A 21279-nucleotide genomic window follows, 5' to 3' on the forward strand; every position below is an offset into this window, starting at 1 on the left:
GCCTTCTTGACCAAATCAAATCTAAGCTTTCCAAATGGAATCATTCGTTACTATCTCAAGCGGGCCGCACAGTTGTTGTTTCAACAATTGCCGCAGTCGTTCCCCGATACCAGATGCAATGTTTTGCCATTCCTAAAGGCATGAGCAAAAGCATATCGACTTTGCAAAATTCTTTTTGGTGGGGAAAGTCCAAAGGTATATGTACCAAAGCCTGGTCATATATCTGTCAGCCTAAGTTGGGTGGCCTCGGTATTCATGATCCTCACTTAGACAACACTGCCCTCCTTAGTAAACAGGCGTGGAGACTCAAAACGGAGCCACAAGCTCTGTGGACGTCCAATTCTTAAAAGCTAAATATTTCCCGAACACCTCTCAGCCAGGCCAAGTAAAGAATCAGCACTCGAGGAACTGGAAAAGTATTCGTAAGCACCACGATCTTATTGATAACCTGACCATTTGGGAGATTCAAACGGGTGAGAACGTTAATATTTGGACTGACAATTGGATCCCGGGGACCATTAGTCCAATTATTAATAATAATCAATCGCAACTCACTAAGGTCGCTCAGCTCATAACGAATGATCATTGGAACGAATCTATATTGCAGGCCACTTTTGATGCCCCTACACAAAACCTGATTAAATCCATTCCTCTTCAGGCAAGGGGCACAGACCAATTAAAATGGTCTCTCACCGAATATGGACACTTCACTGTTAAATCTATGTACAACCATCTTAGTAGAGGTTCCGAACCTCAAATGGAGATCACGACTAACTGGAATTTTATATGGTCCTTGCCTACCATACCTCGTATTAAGCTCTTTATCTGGAAGATATGCTCGAAAGCTTTTCCTGTTAGAAATAGGATCGAAAAATTTATAAATAATAATCTTCAATGCCCGAACTGTAATGAGATTGAAACTATCGAACATGCTCTATTACATTGTCCTTTAGCAAAAAATATTTGGGTTTACTTCAATATTATTTCGACTAATATCTCTTCTATAACGGAATGGATTTTCTCGTGGCAAGACCCGAAACAACTGAATGTTACGTACATCGGAATTTATTATGGTACAATCCTTTGGCACATATAGAAAACTAGGTGTGATCACTGTTTCCAACATACGATAAATATTATGAGTTCGGTTATTAACATGATAATATCTTTTCAAAAAATCAGCACAATGGAAAATAAACAGGTTCAGCGGGAACAAGAAAAATGGCAACCTCTAAGAGAACCTTATGTGTAAATTAATGTAGATGCATCCTATTCTAATATTAATACTAACGTTGGTACCGGTATGATAGTTCATAACTCTGAGTCAAACTTCATGGGAGCAAAAGTTACTTCTACTAGGGCACGTACGAGCGAGGAAAGTGAAGCAATATCGATAATGGAAGGGCTAATATGGGCAAAGGAAAATAACCAACACTATATAATCTTAGAGAGTGATAACAACAATCTTATTCAGCATCGGAACAATCCCAAACATAAAATCCACTAGCAATCTTTGATCCACATCAACAAAATAAAGGAAATCAGAGGAAGACTTAATAGCGTCAAATTCAGATTCATCAAAAGAAATCTCAACTCCCTGGCGGACAAGCTTGCAAAATGGGCGCGAACTAAAGATTGATCGAGGGCATGGCATAACGTACCTTACATTTTAATTAACGAGTATTGTAATAGTCAATGTAAAAGTACTCTGTTTGGTTAATGTTATTAACTTTTCAACAAAAAAAAAAAACTAGAAGTCACCGTCATTGACTCCATCATTATCCAATTCATGGACAACTTCATTATTTCAGTGGCATGCCACTAGCCAACTACTTCCACATTTTGTTTTACCACTTGTTTTTCATCTGAATCACATTAAGGCTCGATATCATGATACTGGAAACTTTAGGTTCAAGATGTTTGAACCGTGACCGTTGTAATATTTATCTAATTCACGATTTCCCTTCATATTACATAGGCTTATTTAACATTATCTCCTCACCATAAATGTCTAGTCGGAGATTTTTTCCCTTTTTTCATATTATTGTTATCCAACTAAGTAAGCTTATTTCTATACAGGTGTGAACTATAAATTCTGTTATTACGAAATCAAGTAATCTAAGAAAAGCAATAGGAAACAAAGAACAATCACACAAAACACAAGAGATTTACGTGGTTCGGTTGGTGAGACCTACTCTACAGCGACAACAACGCGATGATTTCCACTATGATAACCAAACAAGTTATACAAGAGATTCATGACAATTCGACATAGATATCTTCAAGGTTTTAGTTTTTACAGGCACTAAAATCCTAATCCCACCGACACACCGCCATACCGACTCTCTATTCTAAACCCGAAATACACATGGATACGCTAACACTAATAACCGATATAAGCTCTGCTCCGCATTCCAGCTCTGTCTTGAAGATCAACTCTGCCTCTGAGCCATGCTTCACATACCAGCTCTCCCTCGGTAATCAACCCTGTTAACGGGTCCAAAATTGTAAGCAGGTTGGCAGGTCGTAAATTTTTTTTTTTCTCTCTCTCCTATTCCTCTTATCCTTTAACGAAAATTCTTCGGCATCGTAGTTGACAAATTCACCAGATTGAGATCTTTATCATCATCTTCTTTCGTCATTTACTTTTTCCTCTTCATCTTAATCTTTGGTTCTCTCTCTCTCTCTAAATAAAAATAAAAACATTATTAAAACAAAGGTAAAATTTTCCCTTCACTATTGAAAGACTACTTTTCCCTCAACAGTGAATGTATTTAAGGGGAAGATCCCTTCATCAGTGAAAAGACTATTCTTTTGAGGGTACTTTTTAAGAATTTAAGGAAGGACTGATTAAGAAGAAAGAATGAGAGTGAGAAATTAAGAGGAAGAGAAAGAGAAAAAGAAAGAGAGAAAGAAAGAGAAGGTGACATTAACAGGGAGAGAGAGATGAAGAGGAAGAGAACAAGAGAAGGATTACGAGATGTATATGTAAGGGAGATGAAGATGTAAATGAGAAAAGGTGATGAAGATTCCGACCTCGGCGAACTTTCTATTCAGGCGCAAATTACATGCAAAAGATAGAGCAACGAGAAAGAAAGAAAAATTATTGGACTGGGGATATTTTAGCCGCTTTTCAACAGTGTTGTTCAGACACGTCCAAGAAAAAGGCCTCTTTAATTGAACAATAATAAAGGAGACATTATAAGTTAGACGTTATCTCTGAGAAGATATCGTTGCACTAAATTACCATATTAATATGTATGATGTATCAATTCCATGTTGTAAAGCCTAGAATCTCATTTGATAAAAGATATCACACTAGTTTTGCACTTAAGACGGATTGACTTGTTAGGCTTCTAGTCTTTTCTTGACTTCTTGATATCAGTTAACGGTTGAGCATTTTGTGGATCATCACACTCAATGTTTAGTTCTTTTAACTACAAGGGCAATCTGACTATCTTGAGCGTCAGAGAGGTTTCCGACCTCCTTGCAGGTTTTCCTCCAGGTAGGAGCGGAAGCGGGATTCATTGTTGTTGTCTCACCATCCACAATGGGATCCAGCATCACGGACTCATCATTCTGACTGATACCAGAAGGACAAATTTGAACATCAACAACATAAATATGAGTTACTAGGTTGAATTCGTAATTAAGTTGTTTTAATTAGGTATAATTTACGTTATTTTACCTAAAGAAATCAGTTAAACATGTCCATGAAACATTTCCCTTTTTTTTGTTTTGAAAATAATATTTTCCTTCTAATCAAACACTTAAACTTATTCAATAACGTAAAGGAGGAGAAAACTAATAGCATTAATTTCGATTAGGCCCTAACCTGTGATGAATTAAAAAATTTAGCCTTTATTTTTGTCCGACATTCTAATTTGAAACTGCAAGTCATCAATCTCTTAGTCAAACTTAGCCACCGACCGACTATCTAACGATAACTTTTTTAGCGAGGATTAGAAGGGGAGTGCTGAGAACTTTTTGAAAAGAAGGGTAAAAACGGAAGGAGAACAATGTATGTCAAATTTGAGTAGCGGAATCATGATATCGGAACCAAATTAGAATTTGGTAAAAATGCTGGGGCAAACATCCAAGTTGGTCACATAGAGGGCCAAATTGAAATTACCTCAAGTAATATACGAGTAGTATATAGTGGCACCCTTTTTATCTTATCATGATATCATTTCTAGCCTTTATGCTTCTCCTCTATCCTCTCAATTTATAACACACCAATAAAAGTGAGAAGAAACACAGAGTAGAGAGAGAAAAGGTAGAAATGGGAATAGTCGAAAAAGCTCATAATATTAGAATTTTAGGATCCGGTGAACGAGTAATAGTTCTTGCTCATGGATTTGGAACCGATCAATCTGTTTGGAAACATCTTCTTCCCCATTTACTCAACGATTACAGAGTAATCGTCTTTGATAATATGGGAGCTGGTACTACAAACCCTGATTACTTTGACTTCGATCGTTACTCAACTCTTGATGGCTATGCTTACGATCTTCTCGCCATTTTAGAAGAACTTCAAGTTGAATCTTGCATCTATGTCGGTCATTCTGTTTCAGGCGTAATTGGTATTCTTGCGTCAATTTCTCGGCCTGATTTATTCTCCAAACTCGTTCTCCTGGCCGCCTCCCCTAGGTAAACCAAAATCTCAAATTTCTTACTAACGAAATTTCTTATGTAAATGTTAAAATTTTGATTAGTATTAGGCAACCTAATTGACCCAGTGCCAACACCGGCCTCCACCTTCAGTCCACAACCATTTCCTCTGACATCACCAGTCTCAGGCCTTGCTTGTGGTGGTAGTGGTCGGTAATTGTGATGGTGTTGGTAAGAGGCGGGGGTGGAGATGTTTGGTCAAGAGTCTAGTGGTCGAGAAATTGTTAAGTTTTGTGGTCATCCATCTCAAGTATGTGGCGAATTTCCAGTCTAACATGTCTCTAGGTTCACAGAAAAATTGACAAAATTTTTACCGAAATTATGTGGCAAGATTCTTTTTCAAAGTTTAACTGAATCTGAAGCATTCTCTTTACGAGCCTTTTATCTTTTAACAATCAAGATTCAGTCAAACATTGAAAAGGGACTTGTCACATCATTTCTGCAAAAACTTTGTAAGTTTTTCTATTTTCCAATAAGGTGGAGTATGTGATTTTTAAACCTATTATGTGTGTCCCATACCTTTGATTAAAGATAAAAAAACAAGAGGGAGAGGTTATATATAATCTCTTCCTTTGCTTCTTAAAAAATGACTTGAAAGCCAAAAAATTTGTATTCCTACCAAGAAGGCTCTTTGAAGGCCAAAATTGTTGGAGACTCTTTAATAAGGTAGAGGAGACGGGCTCGGGTATCGGGTTAGTGAGGGTCGGTCGGGTGGCGGCCGGGTGTGACGGGCCGGGACTCGGATAGGAGGCCTTACCTGAGTCCCACCCGCTTTAACCCGATAGAACGGGCCAGCTAAGCCCGAGCCGAACTTAAATCGGTCCTCGGATCTTAACGGGCCGGGCGGATTGGGCCGGGTCTCGGGTTTCCGGACCGTTTTCCCATCCCTATGTGTGGGTTCATTTACATTATATGCTTGGTTGCTAGATCACCTTTCATCCATGGGAGACTATTCTGACATCCATTTGGTTCTCCCATATTAAAATGGATTGAGACCAGCTTTTCTGGTCTACTAAAGAAATTTTTCCATTCATATATATATACATGGCGACCCAAAACTAGTCAATTAAAGTTGACTAAAATCTCCGTTCTTTGTTTGATTTCTGAAGGTATTTGAACGATGTTGATTATTTTGGAGGATTTGAACAAGAAGATCTAGATCAATTATTCGAAGCGATGAAATCAAACTATAAGGCTTGGTGTTCAGGATTTGCACCAATGGCGGTGGGAGGAGATATGGATTCAACGGCGGTTCAGGAGTTCAGTCGTACTTTGTTTAATATGAGACCTGATATTGCTTTAAGTGTTGCTCAAACAATTTTTCAGAGTGATTTAAGACATGTTTTAGGGTTAGTTACAGTTCCTTGCCATATTTTACAAAGTAGTAAAGATTTAGCAGTTCCGGTCGTTGTGCCAGAATATCTTCATCGTAATCTCGGATCTGATTCCATTGTCGAGGTTATGTTATCGGACGGTCATCTTCCTCAGCTGAGTTCGCCAGATATTGTAATTCCGGTACTTCTTAGGCATATTCAGTTTGATATAGTGGCTTAGGGTAGCAATAGTGATGGAAAAGCTTAAAGTAAAAGCCTAAAATGGATTGAAAAGTCATGGATGACCGTGATGAGAGAGTCACCTTTTTCTCTCTAATAAGAGTTTTCTCCTTAGGTGGGGTGAAAATTCTAGCTGTTCATGACTGATCCCAGTCTATTATCAGTCCAGATCTTCAGTCATTTTCATTTTCTGTATTTTTAGGGAAGTCTTGTGTAATATGTATATGTCATGTTGTGTTTTTAATTAATTAGAGAGGTCATTGCTTACATTTTTAGAGAGAACTTGTGGATCTGAAATAGGCTTCATTTCGGAACTCAGCTATTGTTTCGCGAGAAGCTCTCTATCTCTCTCTTTATCTCAAGTAATGGATCTGTTAATTGTGTTATTTATTTGCATTTTTAAAAGAATTGTTAATCATAACATGGATAGTGAATGAATATCAATTGTCTAAAAAAGGCTTCAGAAGAGTTGAAGAGACGTGGTCTCGAATAAGCTCTGCCACCTGAGCCCTGGACTTGTGAGCTCTACAGAAGAGATCTCGGCATCTTGAGCACGACTCTGCTTGATTGAAATGTGTGGAAGACACGATAACGCCAAACAGGATCTTTCACAATCAGACCGAGAAGATAACTAAATGCTATGAAGATTACATGATTGTTAAGAGCAAGGCAAAAACAAAGCTCATCTCAAATTTGAGAACAACATTTGATGGACTCCAAGAGTACAAAATGAAGTTCAATACAAAACTGTGCTTCTTGGGCGAAGCTGAGTAAATTCGTGGGTTTCATGGCCAGCTGCAAAGGCATTGTGGCCAAGCCAGCAAAGATCACTGCCCTACTAGAGATGTCGGAGGGTAATAAAATAAAAAGGGAAATGGTAGAGTGCCCAGCAATTTTGCCCATTAAAATGCCCAAATTTCCTCATTTGGAAATAAAAGCGGTCCCCACCGTAGTCAAACTTTGAAAAAACCTTGTCTTTTAGTGATTCCACATCAGCTGGGCATTTTAATGGGCTAAAAACTGGGCACTCTTGCATCTCCCAAATAAAAAAGTGGTGCAGAGTCCCATGGACAGACTTTCTTGGTTGTCTCGATTTTTGGCAGAATCAAAGACAAAGCATTACATTCTTCAAGCTATTGAGAAAACTACCCACATTTAAGTGGATGACTCAAACAGAGCAAGCCTTCCAAGCCTCTAAGATACAGTTGATGACTTTGCCTTTGCCTCTGCCGGTAAGTCCAAGTTATGGAGATAATCTGAATATGTACTTATTCGCTGTTAATGTCCCCGATGTAAATAATACTTATTAAACTCTGCAATTCAAGCTTCCCCTCAAAACAGTGAAGCCAAATGCATAACTCTACTATCTCGTCTCTAATTAGCTCTGCAAATGAATCTAACGAAGGTGCAGGTCTTTCATTAATGTTCCCAACTCGTTGAAAACAAAGTTTTGGGGGAGTATGAGGCCAAAGAAGTTAACTTCGTGAAGTAGCTAGAGAAGGTACTGATGGTAGAAAAAATGGTCATCAGTTGACTAAGGTCAATGAGTCGAGAGAAGACTACAGTCCTGTGGGTAAGCTCGCGCTATGTCAGCAAGGGAGGTCGAATCCGAACGAGGTCCGTCACTCAAGCCCGGAACTAGGGGTCGGCATGATTATCTTAGGCGCTTCCTGCCCGAACTCAAATACAACCATGTCAGCCCTGAGATTTTTGACAAGGCTAAGGGGTCCACGTCAGCAAGACTGATGCCTTAAGCCCTAAATACGGGGAGGTAGAAGCATGCAAGACACTTACCAACTCAATCTCAAATCGGACCACAGATCTCATATGGTGACTGATATTAGATCCAATTACCCTCAAGAATACTCATAAACATCCAAATAATAACTTCTTTTTATGCTTGAGAATAGGTGAGAGAAGATAGGGATTTAGAAGAGAAATGGAAGAAGAGATTTTAGAGAAGAAATTAGAGAGAAAAAGATTTTAGAGGAGAAATGGGGGAGAAATTAGATAGATGAGAGGTTTAAATGAAGAAATTGAGAGAAGAAAAGATGAAATTTAGGGAAGAAAAGAAAAAATGAATTTTTTTTTGAAGAAAGGAGATAGAGGGGAGAGAAAGTGGGTAAGAAATGAGAGGGATTTCAAGTGTCAGTATTGATAGGAAACAAAAAGATTTTTTATATGGGTTGGTTAGGATATAGGGAGAATTGCTTTTGGATCAAGAAAGGACACTTGTTGGTTGAATAATGAGAAGGGATAAAGGGGGGCAATTTCAGAATATACAAAACTTTAATACCCTTTTTATGAATTTAGGTGTGTAGGGTTTTAGTTTGGCTGCTACGCTATCTCAGGCTAAAACAAATCTGGTGCAGCAGCGCATCCTGGCCGTTAGATGAAGTATTTCTCGGATCCGCAGAGTTCTTGAGTTTGGGACTACGGAACTATGGTGCTCCGCGTTGCGCTGAAATGCCCACTCTTGAGGCGCGATTACCTATTTGGTGCTATAGGGAATTAAGTATTGACGCCTTCCAGAATGTGCGATGTGTCACATATTTGTCCCAATTTTGTCTGGAATCTCTTAGATCTTCTTACTTCTCTAACTTTCTCGTCCAAAATCCGATTTGACTTGCGTTTTCACCTACTGGTCTTTTTTTTCTCTATTTTGTAACCATATACTGATTTTGGCCAAATTTACCAGAATCCACTTGGATCCAAAAGACCAAAATGCTCTTCAAGTATCTTTATCACGTTTTTTTAGCCGTTTTTGGCACTTGACTCTGCAAAAGACACCTAATCAAGAAAAACCAATCATTTTATTATAATAAAGTCTCGAAACAGCCTAATTTGCCTAAATTAATAGACTCAGATGGGACATTTTCATGGCCCATCAGTGAAGATCTTAAGTATTTATCTAACTTAGGCTTTGAGAGCCTTTAAAGGAAGAAACATCTCTTAGACTCAGAAAGGTAACTTTCGATGATCCTTAAACAGAGGAACTCCTTAATATCTAAGATATGAGATAAGCTTAAAAGGAAACCCTAAATCTCCTAACTATGTAATAGTAGTTTCAATACAACAAGGTAGATCTCAACCGCCTCATCATCACCGTCTATCAACAGTCGGCCTAAAGTAGCCTATAAAAGGGCATCAAATCACCTCGAAGAAGTTAAGAACTCCACGATTCATTGCGTTGGAGTCAATTTTTGGCTTACCTGTACCAGTCAGAATGAAGAGACTCAACGCTGGGTCAAGCCTGATTGAATTCTCCTGATCCATTAATTATTTTCTCTTTCGGTCCTGCTCCCGCTCATGCTCTTGAAAACTTAAGGGGGGGAACCTGCAGAGAGTTTGGAAACCTCTCCGACGTTCAAGACAGTCAGATTGTCCTTGTAGATAAAAGGTTGAGTATTGATTGAACTTTAGAGTTCTTTTTTAATGTGTATTCAGCGTACCTTCTTTGAGGTAATTTGGGGCCCTTTATAGGATGTTTGGCCAATTGTTCCTAGGTGATGGAGGTTCAGTGTGTTGTAAGAGGTTTAGGAGTTTCCCTCTTGGGGATTATCCCATCTCTTAGATATTGAGGAGTTCCTTTGATTAAGGATCCTTGATTGGTATCTTTCCGAGTCTTGGAGATGTTTCCTCTTCCTAACACTTTTGAAGCCCAAGTTTAAGCAAATACTTAAGATCTTTGCCAATTGAGATCTTTGAATAGATTCGGGATGAAGTCGGTAAGCGTTGACAAAGTTTTACCTTCCCATGCATATTTAGGGCTTAATGTACCGATCTTTCTTATGTGGACTTCCCTAGCCTTCTTACGAATCCCAGGGCAGACCTAGCCGTATTTGAGTCAGGGCAGGGCTTAAGTGCCTAGGACAATCATAATGGACCTCCCCTGATGATGTATAAAATGTTCAGACGTTGACTAACGTCTGAAGAGTCAAGATCAGACTTGAAGTCTACTGGGTCAACCTGGCTTAAGGTACAGGACAGCTGAATCTTTGACGATCCGCCACATATTCCCCTAACTGGGAGGTCGGCTAGAAGAAACCAGCCATATGACGCCCTCGGCATGTACGGATCAACCCTGGGGTCTCTAAAGGAATGAGGGGGGTCCACTTAGGTTTGGTCGATGTCTTACACCCAGAACTGGGAAGGCAGAAGCGCACTAGCAACCTACCGACTTAATCCCAAAATATCTACAGAGATTTCAATCGGTTATGGATCTCGAAGTGTTTAAGCAAGTTTGGACATCACGCGTCTAAGGGAGGAAACTTCTCTCAGAAGATCTATCACATCGGCAGGATATCTATGAAAGATCCTTGAACTTAGGAACTGTCATCTATCCCAGATCCGAGATAAACATAAAGGGAAAACTTCCCTCCACGGCAATCACCGCCGCCTCTTAAGCCTATAAAAGGGTGTTGGGTTTTGTGTGTATCTAATACACTAACTAATGTTGTAAGCGGAATCTCAAACATCTAATGTTTAACACTAGTTATCCAGGATCATATGCAAGAACTAATAAGAACTAGAATCGGGGAAAACTAACCTTAATGCAATTTTTCCCTCGAACCTTTCAATCGCGTGTGAAGATCTAGAGCTCCAATTGTCGCTCCTCTACTTGAGACATCGAGTAGGTTAACTTGATCTCCCGTCCTTAATGTCTGCTAGAACTTAATGGAAAGTTGAGAAGAACCTTTCTTCTTGACTAGATAGATAGAATGTGAGCCTGTTCTCTTGAATTTTCTCTCTCTAAGATGTGTGAGAGAGATGATTTCCTTGAGAAAATTTCACACCTTTTATAAGTCCCCAATGGTCCTTTTATAGGCATTACCTTAGTAGAGTCGAACTCAAATAAAGAATCCTAAAAAGTCCCTCAGAAAAGATAAGCTTTAGATAGAGTTAAATCTGATGATGCATAAAAATGTTCAGACGTTGACTAACGTCTGAAGAGTCAAGATCAGACCTGAAGTCTACTGGGTCAACCCGGCTTAAGGCAGCAGGACCGCTGAGCCCCTGATGGTCCACCAAACATTCCCCTAACTGGGAGGTCGGCCGGAAGAGACCAGTCCTGCAAACGCCCTTGGCATGAACAGATCAGCCCTGGTGTCTTTCGAGGAGTAAGGGGGGTCCACACAGATCCGCCCAATGTCTTACGCCCAGAACTGGGAAGGCAGCAGCGCTCGGCGATCTACCGACTTAATCCCGAATCTTCTAGAAGGATCTCAGACGGCTACACGTCTCGAAGTGTTTAAGCCCGCTTGGACTCCAAGTAAATGAAGGAGGAAATTTCTCCCCGAGGATCTATCACATCGGCAAGATATCTACAAAAGATTCTTAAACTTAGGAACTTCCACTTATCAAAGATCCGAGGTAAACTCTGAGAGAAACCCTAGATACTTAAGAGAGGAAATTTTCTCGTTGGTTTGACGACAACCGCCTCACCACCGCCACTGATCATAGTCAGCCTAACGTCGCCTATAAAAGGCCCCCCACATCGTCCTTCTCAGGACAAATCTCTTTACCCCAAAAAGATCACCCAAAACTCAGAATTCCCATAACTCGCCCCCAAAAGGATCAATCAATATTCATTCTTTTACTGCAAAGAGCACCCTGACTGGCTTGAGCGTCGGAGCAGTTTTCGAACCCTTTGCAGGTTTTCCCCCCTTGAGAGCAGACAAACAAGAACATGAGCAAGGAGCAAGGACCAGGAGAAAGGATCCAGGAATAGGGAGCAAGGAGCAGGAAAAAAGGAGCAGAGCAGGAAGTAGAGCCGGAAACAGGAATCCTTAGCTGAATAACACCCTGGTTAACGGAACCATCGCACATAATGGAAGCTATGATGCATCAACTCCCTATTTCATGTTGATCTAACGGAAAGCCATTTTTTGACATCAGCAAAATCTATCTTGGATTCCCCAATTAGGACTAAACCCTAATTAGAGTTTCCCTTTAGTGTGGTCGACCATAACAGTCCCTTATGGGCTTCTGTTGGCCGGCCCACTTAGGCGAACATGAGCCTTCATCCAGACTTTTCTTTTAAGCCCGATTCATTTTATCTTTGTTCCGAATCTCCATTCGAATCCTTTTGGCATATTTAGTTGGATCCAATCCATCTTTAACCCAGCTCCCACAAGCAAATCTCTCCTATCAAGTTACCCCTCTGATGTGTAACCCGTTGTAGGATCCGGTCTATTTTAGCTGCGTATTACCGAAGTAATCTGACGATTGTAAGGGGCATCTAACAAAGCATTACGACCCCTAATTATACCGGACTTGTTGATCTTCATGATTAGTTCATCGTTATCCTAGTTGACAACTTGATCGCATTGTTACCTTGGTTGAAGGACACTCCACCAGAAAGATATCTCCTTCAGACCGAATGGATATATCCTTCAGTCACCCACTTGTCCTTAGAACAAGTGCAATGCTCAATTCCTATGTCTCTTCGCATCTCATCTGATACGTCATACCTTTCGCACTTTCTTGATATAACTGACTTAGCGAATGATTAAGTTTTAATTCATTCTAGTGTGGCCACACATTTTCAGTTGCTTCTCCTCAAGTGGCCCGGAGATACTAATCCTTACCTAGTTAGAAGGACATAATCCAGTCTTATTGATGCACCCGAAAAGGTTGCACACCCAAGCGGAGGTATCAAGTAGTAACCGGTAAAACCGGAGTCGATCCAAGGATAGGTTGGTAGTCCGGTTATCGGGAGAGTCTAGTCCACCGGTCTACGAGTCACTCACTAACTTAGACTAAAAAGGAAAAAACAAGACAAAAGTGGGAGGTTTATGATTGAGTAAGTAACAAGAAGAGAATAAAAAAGTAAAACTAAACTAAACAACAAAGTAAATGGGCGAGAGAGATTCGAGAGAAGAGTCGGAGGAACAAGAGTCGGGAGACGGTAAGACTCGATTCGCGCAACAAATAAGTGAGAGAGGTGTTGAAGTCCGGGAATCCATAATAATAAACCTACGACTATGTGTAGTCCGATTTGATGTGTCGAGGTACAACCAATATTCGACTCCTAAAGTGATGTCTATAAGCACTACGTATATCCGGAGATCATACTTAGTCAAACAAACATCATAATCGATTAATCCCGAGTCATCGAAAGTGTCGTCTAGTCGCCTAACTATGTGAAGTGCATGACAAGACACATGAAATTATGACTTAGACTACGATCGATATCGAATACTTCGTTTCGTCTATTAACTATGCGAAGTGCTTGACAAGACACGTGAAAATACGATCAAAACGATAATCGAATTAAATGAACATCAATTCATAATCAAAACATCAAATCATATTAAACATAATCACGAATTCATCACATTTCATCTCATATAATCGACACACTAAAGTTAGCTAACATGGCGATTGAATAAGAAATGGAAAGGAAATGGTGAGAGATTCCCCCTTTTTCGATGTGGTTCGAGGCTAAGATCGTCGGAAAATATGAGTCTTTAAGGTTCAGCCGATCTCCCCTTAGCAAATTCTGGGTTCCCCATAGCGACCACCATCATCTTCTCCATTTAGAACACAACCTCCATTAAAGCTAAACCCTAGCTTTCTCTCTCTAGAAAACTTCAACCAAAATCAAATCAAACCATATGGGAAGCAAGACCATGACATAGGGAGTAAAAGCCCTAACTTTTCCGGCCAAGAAAGTGGCCGGAAAAGTCAAGAAAGGTTCGGCCAAAACAAGAAGAATCCGGCCAACAAATCAAGTAGATCCGGCCACATAGGTGCTGTCCCAGCCGTCCCTAGTGCGTCCCGAGCATACCCGAGCTGCTGCTTGCTCCCGGGCTGCTGCCAATGGCCGTGAGTGAAGCTTCCTTCCCGTGCCTTTCATGGAGCTGCTCGGGCTGTAGCTGCTGCTCCGGCCTGTTCCGTCCCGGTTGCTGGAAGCTAGCACGAGCTGCTGTCCCGAGCATAGAGCACCAACCCGAGCTGCTAACATGGCCGCCCCTTTGCTGTCCCGTCCGTGCTGCTCAGCAGCTTCTCCCGAGCAGCTCGAGCTGCTGCCGTGCAGCCCGAGCTGCTGCCGGCCAAGGCTAGGCCGGCCTTGCCTTGGCCGGCACTCCTCCTTCTCCTTCTTCTCTTTTTCTCTCTCTCAAACTCTACTAAGTGATGAAGAACCCTAGCCCCTTGCCTCCTTCTCTCTCTCTCTTCTTCGTTCTTGGTTGTTTAATTATGAAGAAGATGATGAATAGTGTATTTGACTCAAACCCTAGACTTAGTCAACCTTGACTTTGACTCAAACTTGAGTCCATTGGGTGCCTCCAAAATCTCTTCCTTCTTTCATCTTCTTTGGGCTTGGGTTTTAGACTTGGGTTTTAATCTTCACTTGGAAATCAAGAGGGTGTCTTCTAGAATTATAACCAAAGGAGGGTGCCTTCATAGCATCTTTGTTTTAAGACCGAACCTCGACTTCTTTCTTTCACAACTTCCCCGTCCGAACTCGGAATTGACTTCCGTTTTCACCGTTGGACTCGTCTTTGACTCCTCTTCTCATTTGATTTGTTTGAAGTCTTTTTCTCTCGTTTTGGGTACATGAAATGATAGTGATAATTCGCTCCCTTTATTCCGAATTAAGTTCTTTATTCCACATATGGTACCTAAACAAGAAAAACACATAAAATGTTATTGATAACACTCGAAAAGGACTAATTAGTCTATGTTAGGCTCCTTAAATGTGACATTTTCGTGTCACATCACTTATGCTCCCACTTAACTTCATGTCTATCATGTAATTCCCGGTATTCCGCTTTTATAACCTCCTTTTACGGCACGGAGTTTGGCGGTACCAAAGTTTGACATTCCTTACATAAGATGAGTGGAGCACTCATGTTTAAGGAATCTTTCCAATCTTGCCTAAGAGAGTTCATGACGTATTTCATTACTCATTGAACAACTCTCTTGTTGGGTTATCCAGTGTATATTGCCAATCATACACCTATGTAATTGACTAGAACTCCCAGTTCTTATAGCCCATGAAACTACGCTATCAATCAATCTCACATGCTAGTCTTCTTGAGTCACAGTTGTCCACTTCAACGACCTAGAATACGGAAATTTTATGATGAATCTATTCTAAGTTCACTTAGTAGGGTTTCATTAACAAGATCACATATCTGATAAGCCTACTTAGGATGCTACATCATACTTGGATTGTCGTTTAAATACTAAACCATTATTTAATCGACGAAATAACTAATTTATTTCATTTATTGAATGCTGGTAATCAATTACATAAAACTCTTTTTTATTAATCTAATTACAGACTAAAGTCATTCTCCGATGCGCTTTATACTAATGCCCCTCATATGACTCTCATGTTTGGGTTGAGGTAGTGGTTTAGTTAACGGATCCGTGTGAACTTTGCAAATGACCACATCTTTGCGCTCTGTGATCTCCCTTATCACATGGTACTTCCTTTGGATGTGTTTGGATTTCTGCTGTGATCTTGGTTCCTTAGCTTGGGCAATAGCTACATTGTTGTCACAATATAAAGCTATTCTCTTTTTGATTGCTAGGAACGACACCAAGTTTCGTGATGAACTTCTTTATCCAAACTCCTTCCTTGGCTCCTTCCGAAGCGACTAAGTATTCTGCTTCTGTGGTAGAGTCTGCTACAGTGCTCTGTTTCGAGCTCTTCGAGCTCACTGCTCCTCCGTTTAGACAATAGACATAACCCGTCTGAGATCGAAAATCATCTCTGTCTGTTTGGAAGCTCGCATCCACATGGCCTTCCACGATTAGTTCTTTCTTTCCGTCATACACCAGGAAGTGATCCTTTCTTCTTCTCAAGTACTTCCGGATATTCTTGGCTGCGATCCAGTGTGCACCTAGATTAGATTTGTAAGGACTACACATGCTTAAAGCATATGAAACATCTGGGCGAGTGCAGATCATGGCGTACATGATAGATCCTATAACCGAGGCATAAGGCACTTTATTCATGTGTGCTTGCTCATCTAGGTCTTTGGGACTTTGAGTCTTGCTAAGCACCGTACCATGTGTCATGGTAGAAATCCTCTCTTAGAGTCTTTCATTTGGAATCTTCAAAGAATCGTATCTTTTTAATTTTCTTGACTGAGTCCAATCATCCTTTTTGGTCTATCTCTATAGATATTGATGCGAAATATATACTCTGCATCTCCTAGGTCTTTCATTGAGAAACACTTCCTTAGCCATTCTTTAACGGATTTTAACATCGGAATGTTGTTTTTGATGAGCAGTATGTCATCTACATACAAGACTAAGAAAACTAGGTCGCTCCCACTAACCTTCTTGTATACACAAGATTCCTCTTCGTTCTTCAGAAGACCAAACTCTTTGGTTTTCTCGTCAAATCGAAGATTCCAGCTCCTGCTTGCCTGCTTCAATCCATAAATGGATCTTTGAAGCTTGCAAACCTTTCCAGTATGTTTGGTGTCTTCAAACCCTTTAGGTTGTGCCACGTACACATCCTCTTCAAGATTTTCATTCAGGAAGACGGTTTTTACATCCATTTGCCAAATCTCATAATCGTAATGAGTGGCAATTGCTATATCCTAATGAATTTAAACATTGCGACTGGGGAAAAAGTTTCTTCATAGTCTATACCATGAACTTGCTTGTAACCTTTTGCCACTAGTCTAGCTTTAAAAACGTTGACGTTTCCATCCCTGTCTGTTTTCATTTTGAAATCCATTTGCATCCTATGGGTGTTACTCCATCGGGCAAATCAACCAAGTTGCAAACTCGATTCTCAAACATGGATTCCATTTCAAATTTCATGGCTCCTAGCCATTTTTTGGAGTCTGGGCTCGTCATAGCTTCTTTGTAGGTGCTAGGTTCATTATCTTCAATTAACAATAGTTATGCTCTTTGAGATAATTCAATTAGCCTTTGTGAGCTATGCGGGGCTTGAACAACAAGTGGGACACTCTCAACTTCTTAAGGGTTATATTGCAAATCTAATTCGCTTTGCGCGGGAGGCTCTGTGAGATCCATCATCTCTTCCTCTTTTTCCCTTTCTATTGGCTCATAATAGTTGGGAATCGCAACTATTGACATTGGTGGTACACCGTTGTCAGTTTGTTGTTCATATCGAATTTCTTCGATATCTATATTTCTCCCCACTTGTCTTCTTGGAAAGGAACTCCTTTTCAAGGAAGACACCATCACGAGCAACAAACACTTTGTTCTCTGATGAGTTGTAGAAGTAATATCCCCTTATCTCTTTTGGATAAACGTTTTACATAAACATCGCAAGCCCAAATTTTAAGAAAAGACAACTTTGGAGGCTTTCCAAAACATATCTCATATGGAGTCTTTTCCACAACTTTAGACGGAGCTCGGTTTAGTGTCAAAGTTATCGTTTTGAGGGCATATCCCAAGAAAGTGGTTGGAAGACCAGCTAAGTTCGTCATCGATCGGACCATGTCTAACAAGGTTCGATTTCTCCTTCAGATACACCGTTCATCTGAGGTGTTCCTGGTGGAGTGAGTTGGGATACTATTCCATAACTCCTGAGATGATCCTCAAACTCTTGACTCAAATATTCACCACCTCAATCTGATCGAATAATTTTTATTTTCTGGCCAAGTTGATTTTCTACTTCATTTTGAAATTATCTGAACAATTCAAACGATTCTGACTTATGCTTCATTAGGTATATGCAAACCATATCTCGTGAAGTCGTTAGTGAACGTGATGAAATATCCAAAATTACCTCTCGCTAGTGTACTCAAAGGTCCGCATGAAGGAGTTGAAGGAGATGTCCTTCGACCAAGATGCCAATGCGAGCAATATGTCGGCTAGGACAATTGATGAAGAAGATCATCAAGTCCGATTGATTTAGGGGTCGTAGCGTTTAGCTAGAAACCAACTACGATCGTCGAATTACGAAGTAATTCGCGGCTAACTTCGATCGGATCCTACATCGGGTTACACATAAAAATGGGTATTTAATCGGATGATATGACTAGTGGGAGTGTGATATAACATTGGGAATGTGCCATAAACATATCTCACAGGCCTAAATAGAATTTGGGCAAAAGATAGCAAAAAGGCCCGAAATAAGGGTTTGGGCCTAGGCCGATTCGGGCACTTTTAGGGCTCGGATTGGGCTGATTTTCGGAGGGATGTTTCCTTATGTTATGAACATTAAATCTGGAAATTTTGGCTGGGTTTGGACGTCATCTCCTTAGGGAATTGAGAAAATATCAACTAGTTGCTATTTTCGACTATTTCCCTAAAACTTATTCTAAAGGGTGTTTTAGGAAACCTAAAAGGAGGTGGATTCTTATTAGGGTTCTATATAAACACTCTTAGGGCAGAGAATAAGTGTGAAAAATTTCTCTCTAAGCTTTCTTACTCTACCACATCAAGTAGAGAGGAGAAAGTGAGCTAATTCCCAAGCTATCTTTTAGTCAAGCAAGAAGAAGGTCTTCTTATTATCAAACCACCATTGGAGTGCTAGCGAGCTTTCAAGGAGGGAGATTAAATACATTATTCGGTGTCCCAAGTAGAGGAGCTACTTTAGAAGCTCTTGGTCTTCTTTAATCTATACAACCAGTTCGAGGGAAATTGCGATTAAGGTAATCTACTTTCTTCTTATTGGTTAATTACTAGTTTTGCATGATGATCTTGGGGATACTAGTGTTACACATTAGATGTTGATATCCGCTATAAACACTAGTATAAGGGTATAATTCCCTACAGTAGCGTCAGAGCCTCTTGCAATTAACTAGTTTTTGCTAAGAATCGAACTAATTGATATTTGATATGCTTGATAGTTTGATAGTTTGATAGATTGAGTTTATAAAATATTTTAAAAGTGTTTTAAAAGTACTTCAAACTCATAATTTGATTACAATGAATATGATTCAACTAGTTTTTCAAATTAAAATCAAAATTGATGATTGAAAGTATTTCAAAACATTGAATTTCATTGATTTTGAATTGGTTTTCAAAATTGTTCTTGAAAATGTTTCAAAAACCTAGAATTTTGTTCCAAAATTGTTTGATTAAAAGAGTTGTTTTTGAGTTTTAGGAAACTCCCAAAAACAAAAATTTGGAATTTAGAAGTATTCTAAAAGAATTGTTTTTGAGTTTTAAGAAACTCCCAAAAACAAAGTTTGGAAATTTTAAAAAGTTCTAAAAGTTTTGAAAAATTTTGGAAGTGTTCTAAAAGGATTTCAAAATTTAGAAAGAGTTTAAAATTTGGAAGTTAGCAAATAGAGATTTGCAAAAACAAAAAAAAATAGAAAATGGAAACTAGGGTTTTGGAAACCCTAGTGTCCGGCCACGAAGCTTCCTGGCCGGACAGAAGCTGCTGGTCGCGTCCACTGGACGTGTCCAGAGCAGCTGCTGAGACGCGTCCAGGAGACGCGTCCAGCAACTGCGACCAGAATGCTACTGGACGCATCTTAGAGACGCGTCCAGAGCAGCTGGGACGCGTCTTGGAGACGCGTCCAGGTCGAGTCAAGGACTCGACCACCAGCTGTGATGGAAGCATCTGGACGCGTCTTGGAGACGCGACCAGAAGCTGCACTGGTAGCTTCCTGGACGCATCTAGGACGCGTCCAGAGCTCTCGACCAGACGCGTCTTGGAGATGCGTCTGGGAGGTTCTGGGTGTCTCGGACTAGGTCCGAGACACCTAGTGCTGGTCCGGTCCAGCACCAGATGCGTCTGGTACATGGACTAGCGTCCTGGCTCCGGCCAGGACGAGACCAGGCCTTGATAGGCCTCAGCCAGGACATGCCGACCCCATGGGCCGTGCTATGTCCGGACCTTGTCCGAGCCCTTTTGTGGGCTTGGGCAGGGACTTGTCTAGGACTTGTCCCGGGCATTTTCGAGGCTTTTCGGACCACGAATAGGGACCATCATTCGAGTGGGAGGTTTTGCCAAATATTCTTCCGATTCCAACCAAATAATTCCAAAATAAATCCGGGCCATCCAGAAGGCCAAAAACGGATTTCTCTTTATATTGATTTATGAAATCATTACGAATCGAACCAATATTTTTCGAAATAGACCCGGGCTTTCAAAACCCAAAAATGGAGTTTTTCTTGAAGTTGATTTTAGAAATCATAAAAGATAAAACTGGAACCCACCGTTAGTTGAATTCTTCGAATTTAGACTTAGGTTCGTATTGTGACATGTGATGTCGACAAAGTGTCTCCCAAGATAATCATGCATATATAATTCTTAGCCTTAATATATTATATGAATGCATGTGATGTGAATGCGGGAAACTAGTATGGCCATAGATTTATTTCTATTTTCTTGTTTTAAGCACGGATGGGTGCATATTTATAATTAATTTTAATTTCAAGTTTATACGATCTGCGAATCGTTAAAGTCTTGTAATTAGAGTTTAGGGTCTATGAGTCCATTGAAGAAACTCAAGGAAGGAATCCAAAGGCGAGTGGGAGAAATCAATGGAGGTTCAAAGATGGAGATCTAGACGAACCAAAAGGCGAAACAAGAAGCAAACCAAAGGAGATTAGATCTTCTAGGTTAGGGGCCATACTAGGATCCATGTCTGCTTGATTTATTTTCTCGCGCGCATTTACTTACTTATTTACGCTTTATGTCGTGGATGTTCGTTAGGATAAATAGTTCACTATAACAAACGCCAGACTAGCGTAAAAGTCCCCCAAAAAAAAAACGTAATCTTGAGTAATCGCCTATCCAGATTAAGACAGTCGTTGCGCCCTTTGTTCGAGGAAGGTGGGTCGGCCTTCGCAGAGTACCTCCTCTAGCTTGGGACAACGCGGGTAGGTCTATAGAAGAGGCCTACACGTCTAAATTGTTCTACTCAACGAGATCAGCAAGAGAGTCTTGGATACTCGAGGCAAAAGGATAGATTAGTCATTGATTAATGAAATCTATCAACCAAGAGTCATAAGGTATGATCAGTGAAGTAGTTCACTCACACGGAACGACGGAGTCAAAGGGTAGGGCCTTCGTCCGCTTTACTCCGAAGAACTGAGGTCTTGGAATCACTTATTCAATCGGGGACGATTTTATTGAATAATGTGGGAAAACTAA

The 21279-nt window shown here is 40.3% G+C and overlaps 1 protein-coding gene and 1 long non-coding RNA gene across 2 annotated transcripts; one reads left to right on the top strand and one right to left on the bottom strand.

Annotated features, from left to right (window-relative positions):
• The first annotated feature begins 4172 nt into the window (after nucleotides 1-4172).
• Nucleotides 4173-6610, top strand: LOC147544014 (karrikin insensitive 2 receptor CA-like). The gene is made up of 2 exons (XM_086636566.1): nucleotides 4173-4650; nucleotides 5781-6610. Exons 1-2 carry the CDS (start codon nucleotides 4283-4285, stop codon nucleotides 6223-6225), a joined length of 813 nt encoding a protein of 270 aa, XP_086492692.1. The 5' UTR covers nucleotides 4173-4282; the 3' UTR covers nucleotides 6226-6610.
• Nucleotides 6611-13518: 6908 nt separating this feature from the next.
• Nucleotides 13519-14913, bottom strand: LOC147544015 (uncharacterized). Its single transcript, XR_015223070.1, has 2 exons — nucleotides 14208-14913; nucleotides 13519-14154 (listed from the first exon to the last, which is right to left on the bottom strand). It is a non-coding gene; the product is annotated as an uncharacterized LOC147544015 (long non-coding RNA).
• Nucleotides 14914-21279: the final 6366 nt, after the last annotated feature.

This window comes from Eschscholzia californica, unplaced genomic scaffold (assembly GCF_041429995.1).
Source record: "Eschscholzia californica isolate CP2 unplaced genomic scaffold, dmEscCali1.0.p SCAF_4, whole genome shotgun sequence".
Lineage (NCBI taxonomy): Eukaryota > Viridiplantae > Streptophyta > Magnoliopsida > Ranunculales > Papaveraceae > Eschscholzia > Eschscholzia californica.

Coding starts and splice junctions, on each gene's coding strand:
- LOC147544014 (XM_086636566.1), top strand. CDS start 4,283: ATGGGAATAGTCGAAAAAGCTCATAATATTAGAATTTTAGGATCCGGT. Junction 4,651..5,780: donor CTCCTGGCCGCCTCCCCTAG/GTAAACCAAAAT, acceptor TGATTTCTGAAG/GTATTTGAACGATGTTGATT.